We start from the raw sequence: 19585 nt of genomic DNA, 5'->3' as shown, positions 1-19585 counted from the left end.
ACAAAAAGTGCCTCTGCGAAGCTCGTCGTTCCCCGCTGTGTCCTTTAACTTATCATGCTGCAAATAAAAAAGGAGTAAACCACTATGATTATTCATTTTACACTTTTCTCGTTCGACTTTCGCGTGGCAGTGCTTTTTAAAGGGGATTAGTGTGAAAGTAGTAAGCACTATTAAGCATGGGATTATGTATCGACAAACAAAATTTCAGCAGCTTCATGCATAGTTCATTAAAACTAGACAAACACAGGTTAAACATTCATCCTGCATCTACCGGTAAGTAAGACGTAATTTCTAGGACGGAAAACCAACATCTACGTACATACACTAATCACCGACGAGGCAGCGAGCGATCGAATAAGAAATAATTTTTATTGTCTTCATCATAACAGCGCAATGTCTTCTTCGACATCGAGCGATAGGAGACTGCCAAATATGTTTCTGTTCAGTGGCACAATGCCTTCGTCTGTCGATCTGCTCTTTGCGAGCAGATTGTTCTGTTTCCGAAGAAACATTGGCGACGACGGTTTCTGTGCACTTGATGCTCGTTTCACTGTGTTTCTCCAGGGTGGTTGAGAAACACCACTAGAACTAACCGACGGATAGCGGCTTTGCGTGAGGCTACGATTAAAAACGGGATGGTAATGATCAAAATACAAATCGCAAACCAATTCCATCAAATGCACATGCTTTAACGAAATAAGATATCTGAAGAATATTCTCTGAGACGCAGGCATCCATGTTTACTGCAGCTCTTTTGGGGCGTAAAAGTTGACTTACTCGATAATCCGTGTTTGAGAGGTCCTCGCCTGACTTGGATCCGAATGGCGACTATCTGCGGAGCTTTTACGAGAGGCTAATTTCACACCCTGACCAGATCCAACGGCACGATTAGCATTATCCCAAGAGTTGTTGCGCTTTAAATTGTTGGCGATAGTGTTTATGCTGTGAAACATAAGTGGAAAAATTACTTTTTCAATTTTATACTAAGCCTTACCTCCTCCTTCGATGCTCACCTGTCGCCGATCCTACGTTTATCGAGCTCTTTTTGTATTAAATCGGGAATTTTGTTTTCGTTTGCCGACACCCGTCCATCCAACGATTCATTCCGGTAGCGGCCCATACTGTCGGCACTAGAACTAAGCGGGTTTCTCCAAATATTCGGCACGTCGCCATCTCCGCTCGCCGCGGACAAATTGAGCATCTCTGCCGAAAACGTCGGCCGAGCTGGTATGATCGGTGACCGACAGCAAACTCTATGGAAAAAGAAATAAACACGATCGCGTGTTATAACCATCATTTGAATCAACGATACGATCATTGGTACTCACGAATTAACATCTTCCAGCTTCTTCAATAGCCGCTCGTTTTCCCTGCAGACAAGTTCTTGATCCCTGATTATCAGCTCACGAGTAGAGTAGAGCTCGGAGTTTTCCTGTCGCAGGGCTTGGTTTTCCATTATGTAAACCTTCACCAGCTCCTTCAGCTCGTTGCTCTCCATGTCGGTTATTTTATCAAGATCCACCTTGGGCGGCGTGCTTGGAATCGGTCTCCGTTCGAGCAGGTCCACCTGGCTGTTGATATCCTGTGCTTCCGTCTGCAAATTTAGCGCCGTCCTTAGGTGCTCATTTTCAACCTGCAATGCTCCAATTTCTCGCTTCAGGCTCAGGATCAATGCTTCCCGCGGATCCATCACGATGATGGGTTTCGTTCGGATACGTTTGGCTCGTGCTGCGTACCTAAGTGTGTTGACCGTTTCCGTTAGGTTCGAATAAGCTGGCGATATGCAGGCAATCTGTAAGAATAGCATCAAGTAGAGTTTGCTTTTCAAGAAACTTTTCAACAAAAATGAAACCAACCATTAGCGTCACACCATTTCCCGCCAGGCTATCGGCCAAAAGTTTCGTCAGTTTGCTATCCCGGTACGGAATATGTCCACTACGCTTCTTTGAGTCACTTAGTGATGCAATACAGTAACCTTTCAATATTCAAAAGAAAACATCATTGTTCATTAAAATCAAGAAAATTGGCTTGATGATGCACATGTAGAAAGAGGCTCACCCAAAACCATCAGGCTCTTGTTGATGTTGTTCGCTTCCTCGAGTGTCTTACCCTCACTGTGCGTTTTCTTCGTCATCTCACTACCGGCCAGATCGACAAAGTTGATTTTACCTTGCTTGGAAATGAAAACACCGCCTTCCGCTTGCTGCTCCGAGGTAATGTGCACCGTCAGTATCGTATGGCTCCGGGAGGAATAATCGTTCATCAGGTGTGATCCAACGTGCCTGTTTCGCATGCCTTAAACAACAAGAAACGCGTTGCAGGATGAATTTAAACACGTAGGCCTTCTTCCGTTTACCTTCTTCCAGAACTGCCAGCAGATCGTCCAACTCTTCACAGTCGACCGTGAAAAGGTTTTCCACGAAAAAACCACGCGATTTTTTCGACCATCGAACCGCAAGTGGTTTCCTTGCTGTGCCGGGGTTGAGTAAATCTATAACCTGCGGATGAAAAAATATAATAAATAAGAACCTTTGCTTATAGTCTAACGCTACAAAAACATTCGATTTCAAGGCAAAAATCGATCTCAATTCTGCATACATAAATCAACGCCACTTTACCCTGCCGGTAATCTAACGGAGGGGCACTGTGGTATCTCTCTACCGTCCTGGCAGGTTTCAGGAGCTGGTGGACGGTAAATGGTGCGAAAATATCTTCCTTCCCTCCCGTATCGATTCAATTTATGGGCCATACAAATTATGAACCACAGTCAAGGTCAGTTTGACTTCAGGGCACCTGGTTTATGCCAACCACGGGTCAGTCAAGCTCCACCTCAGGGAAAGCGATCCATCAGCTTGCCACACACAGACAGTACCAGTCATGCAACTATCCAATTATTCATTCATTTTTTATACGATACCGTACCGCTGGCATTTATTTGCTCAACACCGGTTGCAGCGAATGGTACACAATATGTGCATTACCTTCGGGTTGCTTAATTTTGGAAAGAGCATCGCTTATCAGCTTCGGAAATCTATACCACGATGGATGGAGTAAACAAGACGAGCTATAAAATTCAAATCAAGCCCATCCAATAATCAATCGATTGGTGGTTCAGCCTTCCATTCCGGATTCCGGATTGCGGTCTGATGATAATGAAAATTTAAATTTTAATCAGCTTCTTCGATAAACCGTAAATGCGGGCCTGCAAAGTTCTAAATAGTAATGACGCAGTTTCATGTCTGCAAACCACTACTTGTTCCATTGTGCAATGCGACCGGTGTGATCGATATAATTTAAATTGATTTCCATACGAGTGGGAATGGGCCCATTATTGCTTACCTTTTCGTTGTAAATCTCAAGAAAGGAGGCTTTCAGGATGAAGTTCGTATCTTTCCGTTCCTGAAGCAGCTTGAACAAATAAAGAAACGAACGAAACACCAGACCATGGTCCTCGTGCGAAGGATCTGGTTTACTGTAAAACTAAAGTACACAAGTAGAGACGACGTATGGAAAGTTGTTAAAATTACGATAAACCCTATAAGTTAAACGAACGAATGTGTAATGCCTTTACCAATTCCGGTGGCCCGGTGAGTGTGTGCGTTTTACCGGATCCAGTCTGCCCGTAACAAAATGCAGTGCAGCTGAAGCCTTCGATTGCCATCTCGATCAACCGCTTGATACCGGAGTATTGTAGCACGTCATCTTGCGTGGCACCCGGTTCGAAGACCACGTTGTACGAAAACAGTTTCGGTTTTTGGCTTGCGCCACCCGATGGCAGCGGGATTCCCTCGCACTAACCGGAAAATAGTTGATGATAATTTTACAAGTTTTCCCGCCACATTTTCACCGCTTGCTACGTACCACTATTTGTCCATTGCCAGGAAACTGCACCACCATTTCGTCGCCATGTCTGGCCTCCTTTGCATTCAGTGGCCGAACCCGCACGACGACGTTGATGTTATCTTCCGGTGTGCCAGGCATAGAGTTGCTGCTTCCGGTCGACGCCTGGGTGATGTTATCCAAGTTGTCCATGCTGCCGATGCTGCGAAACCATTCATACAGGCATTCTTAGTAAATGGATCTCTAGCACATGTTTCCTCCCTTTCATGTACACTTTCCAAGTAGCTGATGAAAAAACTACTCCTACTTAGATCCATCTACTCTACTCTTCAATTCGTTTTGATTCGTGTTCCATTTATTCCGCCAAAATTTTTCCAATCTGTCCAATCTAAAAATGCCCTGAAAAACTTCATGGTCATATTTTTCAATACGACTGCCTCATAGTTTTCCTAATTCTGTAAAAGACCTTCCTAAGAAAAACTAAAGCTTTCAACTTACGAATATGAAATAATCAATCTGACTAAAAATAAACCGTTCTTAGCCAAAACCCCGAAACCCAACCGTTCCACCGTTAAGCGGATTTTACGACGAAAACTCACTTCAGAAGGGACCATATTTACCGTAATCCGCGCAAAGCTAACAAGCGTTAATAGTCACGCGAAGGCAGTCCAACTGAAACACTTCCATTCCTCCATTGAGAAAACCTAGGGGAAAACAATTGTTGTTTGTACGCCCAACTAAGATTGCTGATACGTAGGAACTAGTTTTTCCTTGTCTCACTTTACAGGCTCAACATCGGATGGAAAAGGAACGGTCGACAATATGCAAATAAGGGTCCGGCGTTCTACCCAAGGTGTGAGCGTCTGAAAGAGTGCGCAGTTTAAGGGGTGTCAAGTTCGAGTGAACGTCTATTGACCCCGACGATGGGCCGAAGTGTTTCCTTGGGCCACACAGGGCCCATGTATCCTTCTTGACCTTCGCCAGCCAATGCCAGCAAGTTTACAGAATTGAGTCGATAAAAAGTTGGCAAGCTGAAAAGCGGTAATTTCCACAGCAGTCCAGAAAAAATGTTATGGAAAAGCCATGGCGAGACTGTTGGAAACTACTGAATGTCCTTACGTATCCGGAACGGGTATCGGTACGTGTTCACTAACTGCACACCATTATAGCTGACAGCATTGGTGTGCTCAAACACGTTAGTTGGAGCCGCCAGCCAGACAATTTCTAATAATGCCCCACAATAACGTTCACGCGGAGCGGAACCACGAGTGGATCATAGCGGAAACGAATATTGATTTTTATGAACATATTCAACTTTAGCCCTGTGGTCAATCGATGGCTGAACGGACCTTTTGGGGCCGCAAACATGAAGCTTACTCCGCGTTACGGCCACATTTTTCGAACGGTGCCATTCCGTGCGCTTTTGACATCGGGTGATCTCTTTTAGTTGTAGTTCATGTTCCCCCGTGTAGTTCTAGCTGTGTGGCTTCCGGCTATCTTCCAGGGACGATCTACCTCTAAGCATGAGTAATGAACATGTCACTTTAACACGCCACACCGGAAAACTGACCGAAAACTTTACGAAACGGTCAATCCAATACGTCAACGCGGCCACGGATAATAGCTTCCAATTTCGGTGTAATTTCTGGTGAGGAACATTCCAGTGGTTGTAACCAATAAACTGGTACCCTGATGACAACATAGAAGCATTAAAGGCTAATCGAACCTTTCACAACAAGGTTACCCTCTGTAGGCAACAAGGTCTAACTGAAATACAAACTTATTTTATCATTTCATAAAGCTCAGTGGAATGAACATTTACTATCTGTAACTGTAAAGTGCATAACTCTGTGGTGCCCTACTGTCTCTCAATATTCGTCACCTTGCGTGACATCTCGGAGCCTTTTTTAATCGTGTCACGCAAACCAAATTGTACACTTTTAGGCCGAGGAATAGGAATTTCCGGTTTGGGTTAAGCGAGACATCACATTGAGGAATCCCTGAGTAAGGTCAGTGATTTTAAACTACAGTTCTTACATGACAGACCGATATCCTGACCGCTTTCTAGGCTGTCCTCAAGTGTAATATTGATATTAATAAAAGCAATTCATAATCGCTTGATTTATCGATGTCTCTGATTCAAAGATATTAATAAATGTTTTCTGAGTTGTTATAATTTTGCGTTTTAATCTTCTATTCGAAGGAAAATATTAATAAACACATTGTTCAGCATACGTCTGAGGTTGCGAGCATTCACCTCTGGTACCACATTGTTACGCTTTCACGATGGAAACATTTTCCATAAGACGTTCTAATGACCATGACGGTGAATTGAAGGTTATTTGCAAAGGTCCCAGGATTTTCTACTTACTCATTTCCTCGCGAACGGACCAGAATAGGTTGGTTGCGGCCACCTCCGCCACCGGTTCCCCCAAATCCCGTTCCGCCGGCGTTCAAATTCGAGGTGGAATTTCGCAACGGACTACGTCCCCGGTACACCTTTCCGTTGTTCATTCGCTCGATACTGTTGGAGCGCCGGGCTTGGGCGCCATTGTTGTACTTATTGTTGAGACTGTTGGATCGCTTCATGCCGGCACCGGCCGCCACATCGCTGCCGGTGTTGTTAACTTTGCGCACCGTTCCGTTGGTGTGAAAAGCGTCCCGGCGTCGGCCCCGGACGACCGTGTTATCTCGGTAGTTGTTCAGGTTCATCAGCGATTGGCCACCGCGAGCCAGGGATGACGACGACGAGGACGATGGCATTGTTGACGGGTGCTTGTGCTGGTGTGGCGGCCGTTGCGGTGACACACCACGTGACGAGGTGGAGGTGCCTGGTGCTTTGTACACCATCCCTTTGCCGGAATAGAGAATCGACGACGCACTTCACTTGTAGTCAACGTACGCAACTGTACGTCATATGCGGAAATCGGGGGCGACTCAACCCGACACTTTGATACACGACCGGTGGCGTGTGTTTGTCATTAATTTGTGTAGATTTGTTTGGCTTTCCCCGTACCCAACGTCCTGCGTCCATTAGAGGTTTATTTCGTCCTTTTTTACCCCCACTCACTTGTCATTCACGGTATGTGGTCTCTCGAGTATACATGCTGAAAAATTAATCGCAACGATGGTTAGGTGAAACATTGAGGACTTGTGGTTTCCGAACAGGAATCATTTAAAGCACCACTATGTTAACCACGTCGTATCGGTTGTTGTTTCGAATAACTCGCACATCAATATTCTATCGCTAAACAGCGTGGACATGTTTAACCTCAAAACGACATAGCAGTTGAGTTCAGGTCAGTTGTCCCGTTCCATGTGCCACCATGATAATTCGTGCAAGCATCAAGCTTCAAGCAATTTGACGAGGAACCCTCGAATGACCTATATTTTAAAAGAAAACGAAACCTTCGTTGACCCATGAGACCCATCATCACGCCATCTATTTATCTTGACGGATCCAATTAGATCGTTCACTGGTTGATGTTTGGACAAAGGAATGCAGCCAAGAGTTGACAAAAGTATGATAATTCCTTCGCGACGAAATAATTGTTTCCAAAACGGATAACGATAAAAATTATGTGGCACGAAACGAAAACGGAATGTGTTCGCGGGAAAGACACAAGTCGCAAGTTATTGCAATTGGTCATTTCTCGTGCATACGAAATGGATCTTCGATGAAAATTGTCTGCGTCATGCCGGTCGAAAAATGGTGCCAACGACAGGGATGATCCGTGTCGCTGATAAACTTTCTAATTCATTTTCAATCAATCAATCAACCTGCCACCTTTGTGCGCTTTAGTTCGTGTCAATGTTGTATAAAAAAAAGAACATAGTAAAATATGTGTGTCTCCAAACTTTAAACAGCTAAAACAACTGCATTCGAAATGTCCAGCAGTTTGAACGAATAACTGAAAGAAGTTGTCCTTTTTCGCTCCCAAAATAATGTTCATCCGTTCGGATTTCTATTTGACTAGCCTACTGATACTTTCACTTCCCTCAACACGCTTATCTTGGCCACTCGCTGTACCGCGAAGTGTCAACAGAAAAAGGGGACAAAAGCAGTTCGCTCCCATTGCATAACTTATGACTTTTCGAACCGGTCGGCCACCTCCGCACTCCCGGATATCGTCTGGCACACATTTCTGGACACACACAGGCATTTCCCAACCCCCTTTTTCCGGGCTCATTATGTGCCATATCGACAGACGTATTTTTCCATTTTTCCAACGGTCTGCCCACGAGAAGGTTGCTTAATTATTCATGATGCAACACGCATACAGCACCTTGTGGACATTATCATCGTCACACACACACAAACACCCGAGGGGACAAAACAAGTTCCACAATTCACGGCAGACAACGCGAGCCCAGCGCACTAATAACGGGGACCATTAACCGTTAATGATCGAAATGTACTCGACACGTGGCAGGTTGCTTGGATTTAACACTATAACCGCCATTCGCGCTCAACGCATGCTACGCGAAAAACCAACAACATCGGCAACTGTCTAATCAACAATGTTCTTAACAACACTCTGCAAGATTAAAGATACCATCGCCTCACTGTAGGCCGCTGCCGTAAGGGTCAAATTTCGTCCGCACAAACGGTCCTCGTCCGGCGACGATCAGCACTCGAATGAAAGCGAAGGTTCTAGGTAGCCTTTACTAATATCCTTTTTTGCTCACGCTCGCCTTCAATGACGTCACTAGTGGTCATACTGTGTGAGAGAAACATGACCACGAGAGCCCTCGCTTCGCACGGACCTTAGTTGAAGCGCCATTTCCTGGGGGTTCCAAATCTTCTGTGACACAACCACGTGCGCTTTACCGACTCGAGGCAGAGGCAAATTTTCCGTACAAAATCAACCGAAGTGATTATAATGGATATTGGAACACGTTGATAGGAGGAATACTATTGCTTATTTTAATTAAGTTGTGTTCATTCATAAAAGCTTGGAAAAAATTAGGCAAAGTAGAATTCTTTTAATTTCTTTCTTTTTTGAACCGTGCACTATTTGTTGTCTACGAAAATATAACATTAAATCATTCTAAACCTTTTGTGGCCGGGTTATAGCATGTATATTCTATCTCTGAGATTGATCTTTATTTGCCAAGATTAAACATTACTTCAACAGCTTGTTCAAAATTCGTCGAATCTCTGCTGGGACATAACCTCTCCGCATTCCATCATGGCGGCGTATGTTATTAGTTTATTGTAGAAAAGAAATCTATCGGATAATTTTGAGCCATGAAAAGGAGGTGATATTTTACATTTCCGTCAAGCCGGAAAACCTTTCGAAACAAAACTGATTGTAAATCGATTTACATTATCACACTAGACGGTTCAAGGATACTAAATGCTATACTACTCTTTGCAGAATTATTTGGTTGCTATTGGGTATTGAAATGAAAATAAAAGTAGAAATAAACAGTTAAATTGTAGAATTTGCCATTTTTTTACCATTCCTATATGTTCATTGGGTAGTAACATTCCCATAATCCTTCGACAATCATGTTCCTTTCCCGACTAAACAGTACATCTACGAAAGCACTACATTTCTTTCCGTGAGCACGACTATATAACATAAGGGAAAACAAACACAAATTAATCTTCGACTATAAACAATTTATTCCCTCACTAGTAGTGCATAGTAGAGATCAACTGTCTTCTTCTGTTTTGCCTTTCCTATCATTCCTTCCTACGCGCGTGCCTTCGGTAGGGCGCAATAGCGAAATCGTGCAACCATCGCTCTTCTAGACGTGTTCTATGAGTGTATCTTACGCCCGCCAAAGGGTATCCAGCTTTCCGGTTAGTATACAGTACTACTGCATTCTTTGCGTTCGATGATACTGAGCTTAGCCATATTTTGTGTAAGTGTTGCATACATATTGCCGTTTCCCTACAGTGCCCTTCTTCTAGTAGTAAGTAATAAACGCCAACCGATCGCCTTCTCCCCCTCGCCATACTCCCACCCAGGACCTCTCTTATATCACACACACTCACACACAAGCGCTCGCGGGCACATACACACAAAGGGACAAACATAGAGGCTCATCTACGATCTGTATGCTGCTGCCGAGTCCTTTTGCAAAACTACACATACATAATGGAGCTACTATTTTGCCTCCGTGAATATTATTCCACACGTCTATAGTATTATGCACGTATGTGTATCATAAGCCAACCGTCCTACCACATTAAAAGTACAGTAGCTCGCTTACAGGATAATCTAACCTATTGTTGTTTTACTCATATGTCATTTAAAAAACTAAACGGGGGACGAGGCTGTCGAGGTAAAAACTTACACTTGTTACGATTCCTTCATCAGCCATCCTCATGGTTATGAGTAATAAGCGTGTGTGTGTGTATGTATGTTTGAGTCGGTTTAATCTATTCTGTCTCAATCCCGTTTCTACTAGAGATGGTGTCCCCATACCCCTCCACCGGTCGAAGATGACGACGACGCCATACCATGCGCTACGCCGGCTGACGGTTGTGGCATAACTCTACCACCATATTCATGCTGCGGGGGCCGCTGCTCATCGTCGTCGACCACCGTCGGCGGCTGGTTGAACTTGCACTCCGGGCAGAACCACTTGCCCTTCGGTGCCATAATGATTCCGACGCACTCGAAGTGGAACCACTCGATCCGGCAGTTCTCGCCATCGCAGGCAATCATTTCGGACACCTCGTCGTAGGGCGCGCGACAATAGCAGTACACCGATTCACCCTCACGCGGGGCGCGCCACCCAGCCGGTACCCGGATTTGGCTCGGGCGAAACAGGTCCGTCTGCACGGAGGGGAATGAACCGATCGGGGGAATCTTAGGCCGATTGTCGACTATGGGGGGCTGGAAGGTGGACGCGGAAGCTGGTGGTGGTACAATCGGTGCAGATAGAGGCGCCGAATTCGGCATCATCGTGGGCGGCACGCCGGCCAGCGGTGGCGCCGACTTCGGTGGCGCCTTGCGTCGACGCTTGCTACCGGGTGTGGTTTGGTTTCGCTTCGGTGTCTTGGTGCCGGAAGTCCGTTTGGGCAGCGAGAGTTTCAGCTTCGGCAACGGTGGTCGTTGGAGAAGAAGTTGCGGTGTCGTAGGGACGGTGCTCAGTAGTGCCGGCTGCATCGAGGGTACGAGCAGTCCACCACCCAGGTCCGACTCGAGCGGCACTCCAACACCCGAATTACGCCGCGACGAAACCGGTGTCAGGTGATCAGTGCTGCGTCGCTGGTTCGAATGAGCCGTGGCCTTGCTACCTCCTCCACCACCACCACCACCGCTAGACTTGGCCGGCGGCGACGGAAGATCCTCTTTGCTCCACACCAAGTTTGGCGGTGGAGTCGGTTTCATGAGCGAAAGAATGGACTTTTCTGGGTTTACCGATAAAGGTATGCCTGCCGGAAGGGGTAAGGACGCGGCGGCGCTCTCGTCGTCACTGGTGTAGCCGTAGAATTTGTTCGGCTTCCGGCACCGTTGCGACCGCTTGAGAGGAGCATCCGACTCCGAGCTGTTTCCTGTGCTCAACCTTGGTGCGCTTATTTTTCCACCCTCACCTCCTCCTCCTGTAGCCACGGACTGATAATGTTGCGACGGTGGACCGATTGAAGACGGATTGCTCACGATCGAAACTTCGTGTGACGATCCGGATAGCAGCTCCGGCTGATGCTGCTGGTCCATCCAATGGTGCGAAACAGCAGTTGTCACCGTACCATAACTTGCCAGCTCACTACCCGGAAGAACCATTTCGCCCCCAACGGTCGTCACGTTGGCGATCGGAACTGGCGAAACTGGCATTCGTTTGGATGACTTTCGTTCTCGCTTACGCTTCTTAACCTTGAGCTTCTTCTTGCCCTGCTCTTTCTGCTCCTCCGGGGGTAGGGACGGTGTTGATGGCCGGCTGTTCTCCACAATACCGTAGTTCATTATGCCCGGACTACCGCCGACCCCACTTCCACTGGCCGCGTACGTTTGTGCCAGCAGTTCACGCCGCTTTTCCGCCAACATCTGATTGGCCCGTTTCTGCGGATGCTCGTCGTAAAACTCTTCGTCCGTTTCCGACTCGTCCGTCTGCAGATCCGAATCTACGATCACACTGTCCGGATCGATCGGTTCCGGGGGTTCTGGGGGAGGCAACTGAATTTCATCCACCCCTGCTGCTGTGTCCCCAATCTCAGCTGATTCTGCCTTCGGGTCAACCGTTTCTTCGTGGCTTCCAGCATTGGCGGCCTTTTGCGCTCTCTTCGCTGCCGTGCGCTTCTTACTCTCCTCGTCCGAACTGTCCGAATCGTCCGAGCTCGAGCTGGAACTGTTGCTGGAACTCGAGCTGCAGCTACAGTTGGAGCCACATGCACAGCTCGAATCCGAATCGCTGCTATCGCTATCGGACGAATGATCCGTCGTACGTTTATGCGCGCGGGTCTGCGATTTCCGCGCGGCCTCGCGGTCAACATTCATCCCAACCCCCTGCTCCATTCCCCGGTCCGATTTCAACAGCAGAGATTCCTGCTGCAACAGTTGCTCTCCTCCCTCGGTCGCTTCCAATTCGGCCACCAGCAATGCCTTATACATCATACAGTAGTCGTGATCCGATTGAGACACATGCAGGATCGTGTTCTTTAGCATTTTCTCCACCAGCTCGTCCTCCATCCGCTGCTCCTCGTCCGCGGACTGACGCCGGCTAGCGGTGCGATTGTGCGCCTGGTATCGCTTGAAGTTATTCCAAATGTTTGCTATCGGATCAACCACGCTGGTGACGCCTTCGGAAATCGCCACTCCCTTGTCCTCACGGTGCTCCGTAAGCTGCTGACTGGGATCCTTCGGGGACGTCGGAGGACCTACGGTTGAACCCACCTCCGTCGTATCCATGCTTTCCACTTTTTCCTGTGCTCCCTCGCCATCTTCAAACGGTCCAGCTGCTGCTGAAGGTACTTCACTCGTATTCGGCAAAGGCTCGGCATTGTTTGCCCAATGCTCCTGGAAACGCTTCGAGCTGAAGCTGTTCGAGGTCGAGCTCTCATTGTCCGAATCGTCGCTGCTGTCACTCTCGGAAAGATTCAATGCCGGCAAGTTCATAAGATCAACCATCGACCGGTCATCATCCTTCGCTTTGCGCTTTTTCTTACTCTTCTTGGCAGGCGTTAATTCTTCGTTCGCAACGTGCGAGGGGGTCTCTTCTTTGTGCTCTTGGGATGTTTTATCATCCCCGCCACCGGAAGGCAGGGCTTCAGCAATCGATCCTTCGGTTTGTCTCGCTGCGTCGGAGGGTTCGCCAACACTTTCCGTTTTCAAACATTGCTCTACAGTTGCATTTAGTTGATTTTCATCGTCGGAGTGTTTTTCTTTGCTTTCCAATTCGCTTCCCTCCGACTTCCCAGGGCACATCTCACCCAACTGCGGTTCTTTGCTTGTCTTCGCCTCCGTTACACCTTCTTCGCTACACCCAACCGGATCGTCGATTTCTTTGCTCGCGTTCACATTCTCCTCCCCGCTCGGCTCTTGCTTCACATCGACCTCCGGAAAGTGACGCTGCACGTGCTTCAGCAGTAGCTTCTTCGAAATGAACCGCTTCTCGCAACCATCCTCCGTGCACGGATACTTCGCATCGCCGTTGTGCAACCGTTGATGCACCTTCAGCGCCACCGAACGGCCGAACGACGCCTGACAAACCTCGCAAACGAACTGCGCCGGTGGCATACAGAAATGGTACACGTGCGGCCACTTTTTCTGCAGACACCGCTTGCACAGCACCCCCTCGGTGCCGTGCTTCCAGAAGAGATGCTTCTGAATGTCCGCCTTGTTGCGGTAGCCGATGCCGCACCGGTAGCAAAGATGGTGCAGCTTGTGCTTCCACACGTGGTTCGACAGTCGGCCCTGGTCCTGGCATTCCTCCAGACACACGTCGCAGGCAAAGTGCCGTTTGCGGAGATGGACCATCAGCCGGAACGCCGACGGAATGCCGTCCACGTTGCACACGCAGCACCGGAACGTGTAGTCCAGGATCGTCATCTGGTTGGGCAGTCCCGGGCACAGGTGGCACAGCAGTTCGCTGTAGCTGAAGAAGCTTCCCCGGCACATCAGACAAACCAGTACCGACTTCTGGTGCATTTTGCGATTGTGCAGATAGAGCTCCTTGTGCACCAGCGTGACGAAGCGGCACTGGAAGCACTCGAACTGGCGCACGAACGGCACCGATGTGCGCTGTTCCATCGTCCAGCTGTTGTCGAACGTTTCCACGTTCAGGTACGCTTCCGCATCCAGCTCGTCCAGCGCCAACTTGAAGCGGTGCAAAATCGTCTCCGGTTGCAGCTCCTCGCCCGTGATGCTGTTGACCGTCGCTTGGAAACGATGCGTTGCGATGATGTGCCGGACGAGCTGACGGGCACTGACGGCTATGCGGCGCGCGTGATTACAGTACAGACAGAACGGCACCGTCATGTGGAGGCAGATTTTGATAAACTCTCGCACGGGAATCCGATCCAGCGGCTCATCCAACAGAAGCTGGAACAGCTGGGCATCCGAATCGGCAATGACGAGCAGATCGTTCGCCTGAGTCGTGTCATTCTCTGCAATCTGCTCATCTTCCACCGTCACTTCCGCTTCATTTGTGGCACCAATTTCGGTCGGGTCGTCATTTCCATACTGCTCTTCCTCAACGGTGGCCGAGGGATCGACAACGGGAGGTTCATCCCGTTGCGAAAGCGTTTGAGTTACATCGTCATTTTCATCGTGAAGTTGAGGAGCATTCAATTCCGTTTCGTTTTGCTGTCGGGCTGCTGCTTCGACCGTTTCCATTGGTGAGCTTTCTTCGGGCACATTTGCAAGAGCTGGCTCAGCCTGCAACAATGGAAGCGTATCGGCAAGGGTATCGGGTGCCACCGAAGGAACATCCAGAACATTAACGCGTGCAGTTCTATCCGTCGAAATCGTTTCATCAATCTCCATTGGGATTGGCTCCTGTTCACACGTGTCTTCTGACGTCCCCATTACCATAGGGCTTGGGACCGCGACATCTGTTGGTGATGTTAAATTATCGCTTCCTTCCATCGGATTGATCTGATTTAACGAAGATGCCTCCGGCGTATTCTCGAACTCCGGTTTTGGTAAATTATGACCATTGCCCTCGTCTTCTTTCACCCCACGGTCGTCGCGACTGTCAGGCTCTCCTCCGTCACGGTGCTCTGCTGATGTTCCATCCTCTTCCGCCTCCTCCTCTTCCTCGTCCTCTTCTTCGTCTTCCTCGTCTTCTTCGTCGTCATCTTCACTCTCCATCGATGATTCTTCGCTTTCCATCGGGGTGAGGTATTGAACGGGAATTTTCACCTTCAACTTTGGCACTAAAGGAGTCGTCGATGGAGGAGGAATATTATCCGGGACAGGTTCCGCCGGCACCGGTGGCACTGGCGGTTCGTGCACTTCGTTCGTGAATGTCGGTGTAGGAAACGAACCGACGACCGGTGGAACAATGGGCGGCAATTCCTCCTCACGATGATGTAGCTGTTCCCCATTTACAAGAGCATGATGAGGGTTCTCTGCGACGTCCGGCGGTTGAGGCAGCGCTATCGTCGTCGTGGATTGATCGAAACGGACCTCGCCCGAGGGCGGATGAGCAGGCGCTGCATGATGTGCGTGAAGGATGCTGTGATCAGAAGCTGACAGATTGAGGGTCGTAGTAGGCGGTGCTTTTTTAAGTAACTGGGTTTGTAAAATAGAACCTCCAACAGGGAGTGGTTCCGGCTGGAACTGAAGGTGCTGCTTTTTCTTTTCTTGCGACATTTTCTTCGTTGTAAACTCACTGGCATTGGGTGATTGAACCGCCTGGACATTCCTCGCAATGTTAGACTTTTTCGATGACTTCTTTTTGCTACCAACACCTTCATCACCAGCAACTGCGGGCGTACCCTCAGTAGCGGTGCTGCAACGATGTTTGACCAATTTCAACTGCCCACAGTTGCCGCAGGTTTCGAGGAAGTCGGCACAGTTATGAGCTGCAATCTGCTGTTCGCGGGTTCGCAAATCGTTCTCATTCGTACTCTCAAACATGTGTTCGCACCGGGCGCACATCAGATAGAAAGGTTGCTGAAACTGCGGCACGGCGTTACCGGCTGTCGGTGGTTGTTGCCCTCCTCCACCTATCGCGGTCATTGTCGTCCCATTTTTCCCTTGATGATGGTGATGCTGCTGAAGGTACTCCTCCAAGCTGCCATGATGCTTCTTCTGCACGCCGTGCTTCGTCCCGAGATGGTTCACCAGCCGTTCCGCCGACGGGAAAATACCGAGGCAGTACAGACAAATGTGCTTTCGGTGAACTTCGCGCATGTGAAGGAAAAGATTCCAGTTTTCGTAGTGCGTTCCGCAGGGCGAACACAGGAACACCTTTTTCTTGTCCTTCTTTTTCTCGCTAGCGGGTGTTTCAGGTACCGAGGGTGAATTCACGCCAACGTTCGATTTAGCCGTCGTCGGTTTGGTGGTAGAAAACTTCAAGTTCGATCGACTGCTCACGTTATCTGTGGCTCGCTTGTGTTGTTCTTCGACATTATTCCCGCTTCCGACGGTCGGCGCTGGATGATGAATTGTTGTATCACTAGCAACCTTGGCGCCCATCGTTGCCGAATGTTTCTTCCGCCGCTCAGCAGCTGTCCGTTTTCCATTTCCTTTCCGCGCTCCCTTCGTGGCCGGCAGTGAGCTGATCGAATTGAACTGATTCAACGGTTGAGAGCTGGGCGCTACGTTTGCAATAGACGTTGGTACCGGAAACATATTTTTACCACCGATATTCGTCGTTTGGAAACCGTCCCCAAGGAAGTTTGCATCCCGCCCGTTGGTATGGGGTAACATTGGATGAGGCGCACTACCGTACGGCAACTGTTGCATTGCAGCATACGCGGCGCTTGACGTGAAGAAAAAATTACTGTCAGGGGCAGAATATGGCAACGTCGTTGGGATTGGTGGATGATTTTGCGGAGTTGGTTTTTTACGAGACCGTCGCTGCTTCTTTTCCGCTATAACTAGCCGGTTATCTTCGTCCAACGTATCGGACGACTCTTCATGCGATGGCGGCGCCACAAAGGGCGCGTGTGCCAGTTTTCCGCCCAAGTTGTTCGGTTTGTATGGGTGCATAATGTTCTTTCCCGCGACGCCAAAAACGGCATCATTGTTCCAAGGCGCAGGACTTGGCTGACTGTTTTCAGTTGCACGCTGTTGGAACATCCTTGCCGGTGCCGATTTAGGCAGAACGTGCATGTTGCTGATCTGTTGGGGAGTAGTGTTGTTCAAGTCAGGGATGTGATTGTAGTCAATCTTTCTCAGCTCCTGATTTTCATTCAACTGAAATCCTTTCTTCAGAAAATTACTAAAATCGACCGGTTGCAACGGAAATTGCTGTTGCTGCTGCTGCTTCGAAGGAGGAAGCATTGTCGATGGAGTTTTAACCGCCGGTGAACCTTCAGGTCGCGTTGGAGTTGCAACGGCAGAGGATCGTTTGAGGGAAATCGAAAGCTTCAATCCCTCGCTGCGTGTGATTTTCAGCTCATCCCCACCAGCCCCTTTTGTTTCGTCTTCGTCCTCCGATTCCATCGGCGATTCGTCAATTTCCATCGCAGCACTATCCCGGCTTCCGTCCTCCGACATGTCCTCGTGCTCGGCTATCACAGGCTGATCTCGTTCAACTGACGTAGGATGCATGGAATGCGTGAGTGTCGACTGCTGACTTTCTACCAACGGCTGATTGTGGTGAATCTCGTCCAATGATTGTCTCGGAGGGTCAGCGGCAGATGCACTCTCTTCCGCCTCATCATCAGAGCTATCGCTGTCCGAGGAAGAGGATGACGATGACGAAGACGATGATGAGCTGTCCGAGGAACTCGAACTACTGCCACTGCTACTGGTGTGGCCATTATCTTCCTCGTTTTCATCCGCTCTAACTTTTCCTTCTTCCATAGGTCGTTGGTTGGGATCGACCGGCACATCTTCTTTATCCGCATCTTCCGCTGGCTCTAGCAGATACGCACCAGGCGTATTTTCATGCGCTACATCAGACGCGGCCGACACCGAAACATCAGCACAATCACTGGAACTATTGACGCTTTCCTCCGGATTCGGTTTGCTTATGTCAACATCTGTAGCAGGTTGTTGGATAGCTTCGTCCGTCTCCCTTACGATCGACTCACACGAACCCGTTTGTTTGTTTTCTTCACTATTCCGATCCGAAAATTCATTGAAAACACTGCTAGCGATTGCTACCGGCGAATTTGGGACAATCGAAGGATCCGGGCTAAGCTTAGTCTGCTTTGAATCAACTTCACCGCTGGAAAGCCTACGCCGTCGTTCGTTGTCTCGCTCCAACGGTGTTTCTGATGCACGACGTTTAAGTGGATTTACCGACATTGGTGTAGAGGAAGGAACATGGGCCATGGCGATATCACGAATCGGAGAGTCGATGTTTGAGAGCCACCTTTCATTAGTTTCACCTATCGCTGGTTCCTGGTCCTCATTCCTTTTACAACCACTGTTGCCGCTGCTGTTGCTGCTGGCGGTACTACTACTTCCACTTGAACTGCTACTGCTACTGGTACTTGTAATACTAGTGTTACTAACATTCGTCTGTGACTGGTCAATCACTTCATCCTCAGGATACTCTTCGTCGCAAGCGTTTTCTGGTGATTTACTGGATTCCCCGTTCATTTTTAAGTCTGAAATAAGATTTTAAATCACAAGAATACGTTAGAGTGGAGCAGTAGAGTTAGTTGTTTGCATGGCTGTCTGAGATTTAAAAAAAAAAAAATATCTCAGCAATCGTATCTTACCTGCCGTATTCTTTATACTAGCTGGTAACTCCAAATCTAAATTGTTCGCTCCTTTTCTATCGCCATTACCGTCGTTCAATGTTTCCAGTCTGCCAGGTAGCATTGTCAATGAGCTGCTTGCTTCTGTATTTTCCGCTTTTCCGCAATGGCTGTCGGTTTCACCTTCCAACGACGAGTGGTCGAAAGCACCCGTCCCGTTAATGCCACCCCCGTTCGTATGGCAACCGTTGTTATCGTCAGAGCCAGCTGCGCTTTCAGCACTACTCGACGAATCGACTGATTCATTTAGTATGCTGGACTGCTCTGCCTCCGAATCGAGCGAGTTTCTAATATTTAGCTCGGATTCTTTCAGCTTCTTTATAGGATATTTTGTGTCTTCTGGAATTACTACATTACTAGTGGTGGCTATGGTTGTTAATTCATTTACATGCATATCTGATGATTCCATACTATTTTTATGTACAGTGTGCTCGATCTGACTATCGTTATCTAATTGTTCAGCGGATGACTCGGAAAGGGTCGCTCCATCCCGGTTTAATGTAGTATTAGTAGCAGACTTAGCTTTGTATGTGCTCCTTACAGCATCATTTTCATCTTCATTAACCAACTTTTCTTCTGAAGGTGAATTACAACTGACTCCACACCCATCGTTTGCTGGACAGTCAGTAAAACGAGCTTGTCCATCTAAATGGCGTGTACAGGACTCGTCAATTCTGTAGCTATCGGTGTTAGTTGGGTCGTCTTTTGCAGCCGACAGTTCATCTTCTGACAACGTATCTTTAGGCTCTTTAGACATTTTCTTCTTGTGAACAACATGTTGTATGCTTGCGTCTTTTTCCAACCGGTCCTGTTGTTCATTGGACTGAGACGATGCCATATGTGACGATTGCTCGGCGGATGTATCCGATTCGCTAGTTGCTTCGACGTCACCCCCGTTGATGC

The 19585-nt window shown here is 48.2% G+C and overlaps 2 protein-coding genes across 2 annotated transcripts; both read right to left on the bottom strand.

The window, feature by feature from the left end:
• Window positions 1-380: 380 nt before the first annotated feature.
• On the bottom strand, window positions 381-6690 carry LOC131287798 (kinesin-like protein KIF12). Its single transcript, XM_058316882.1, has 11 exons — window positions 6212-6690; window positions 3862-4042; window positions 3572-3793; window positions 3340-3480; window positions 2357-2498; window positions 2059-2295; window positions 1857-1975; window positions 1329-1792; window positions 1014-1253; window positions 778-942; window positions 381-618 (listed from the first exon to the last, which is right to left on the bottom strand). Exons 1-11 carry the CDS (start codon window positions 6688-6690, stop codon window positions 381-383), a joined length of 2628 nt encoding a protein of 875 aa, XP_058172865.1.
• Window positions 6691-10259: 3569 nt separating this feature from the next.
• On the bottom strand, window positions 10260-19076 carry LOC131285939 (uncharacterized). The gene is made up of 2 exons (XM_058314792.1): window positions 18644-19076; window positions 10260-18529 (listed from the first exon to the last, which is right to left on the bottom strand). The coding sequence occupies exons 1-2, from the start codon at window positions 19074-19076 to the stop codon at window positions 10260-10262; spliced, it is 8703 nt and encodes a 2900-aa protein (XP_058170775.1).
• Window positions 19077-19585: the final 509 nt, after the last annotated feature.

Source organism: Anopheles ziemanni, chromosome 3 (genome assembly GCF_943734765.1).
Source record: "Anopheles ziemanni chromosome 3, idAnoZiCoDA_A2_x.2, whole genome shotgun sequence".
Classification (NCBI taxonomy): Eukaryota; Metazoa; Arthropoda; class Insecta; order Diptera; family Culicidae; genus Anopheles; species Anopheles ziemanni.
Note: the sequence above shows the minus strand (reverse complement) of the source record. Positions and strands in the feature narration are given on the sequence as shown.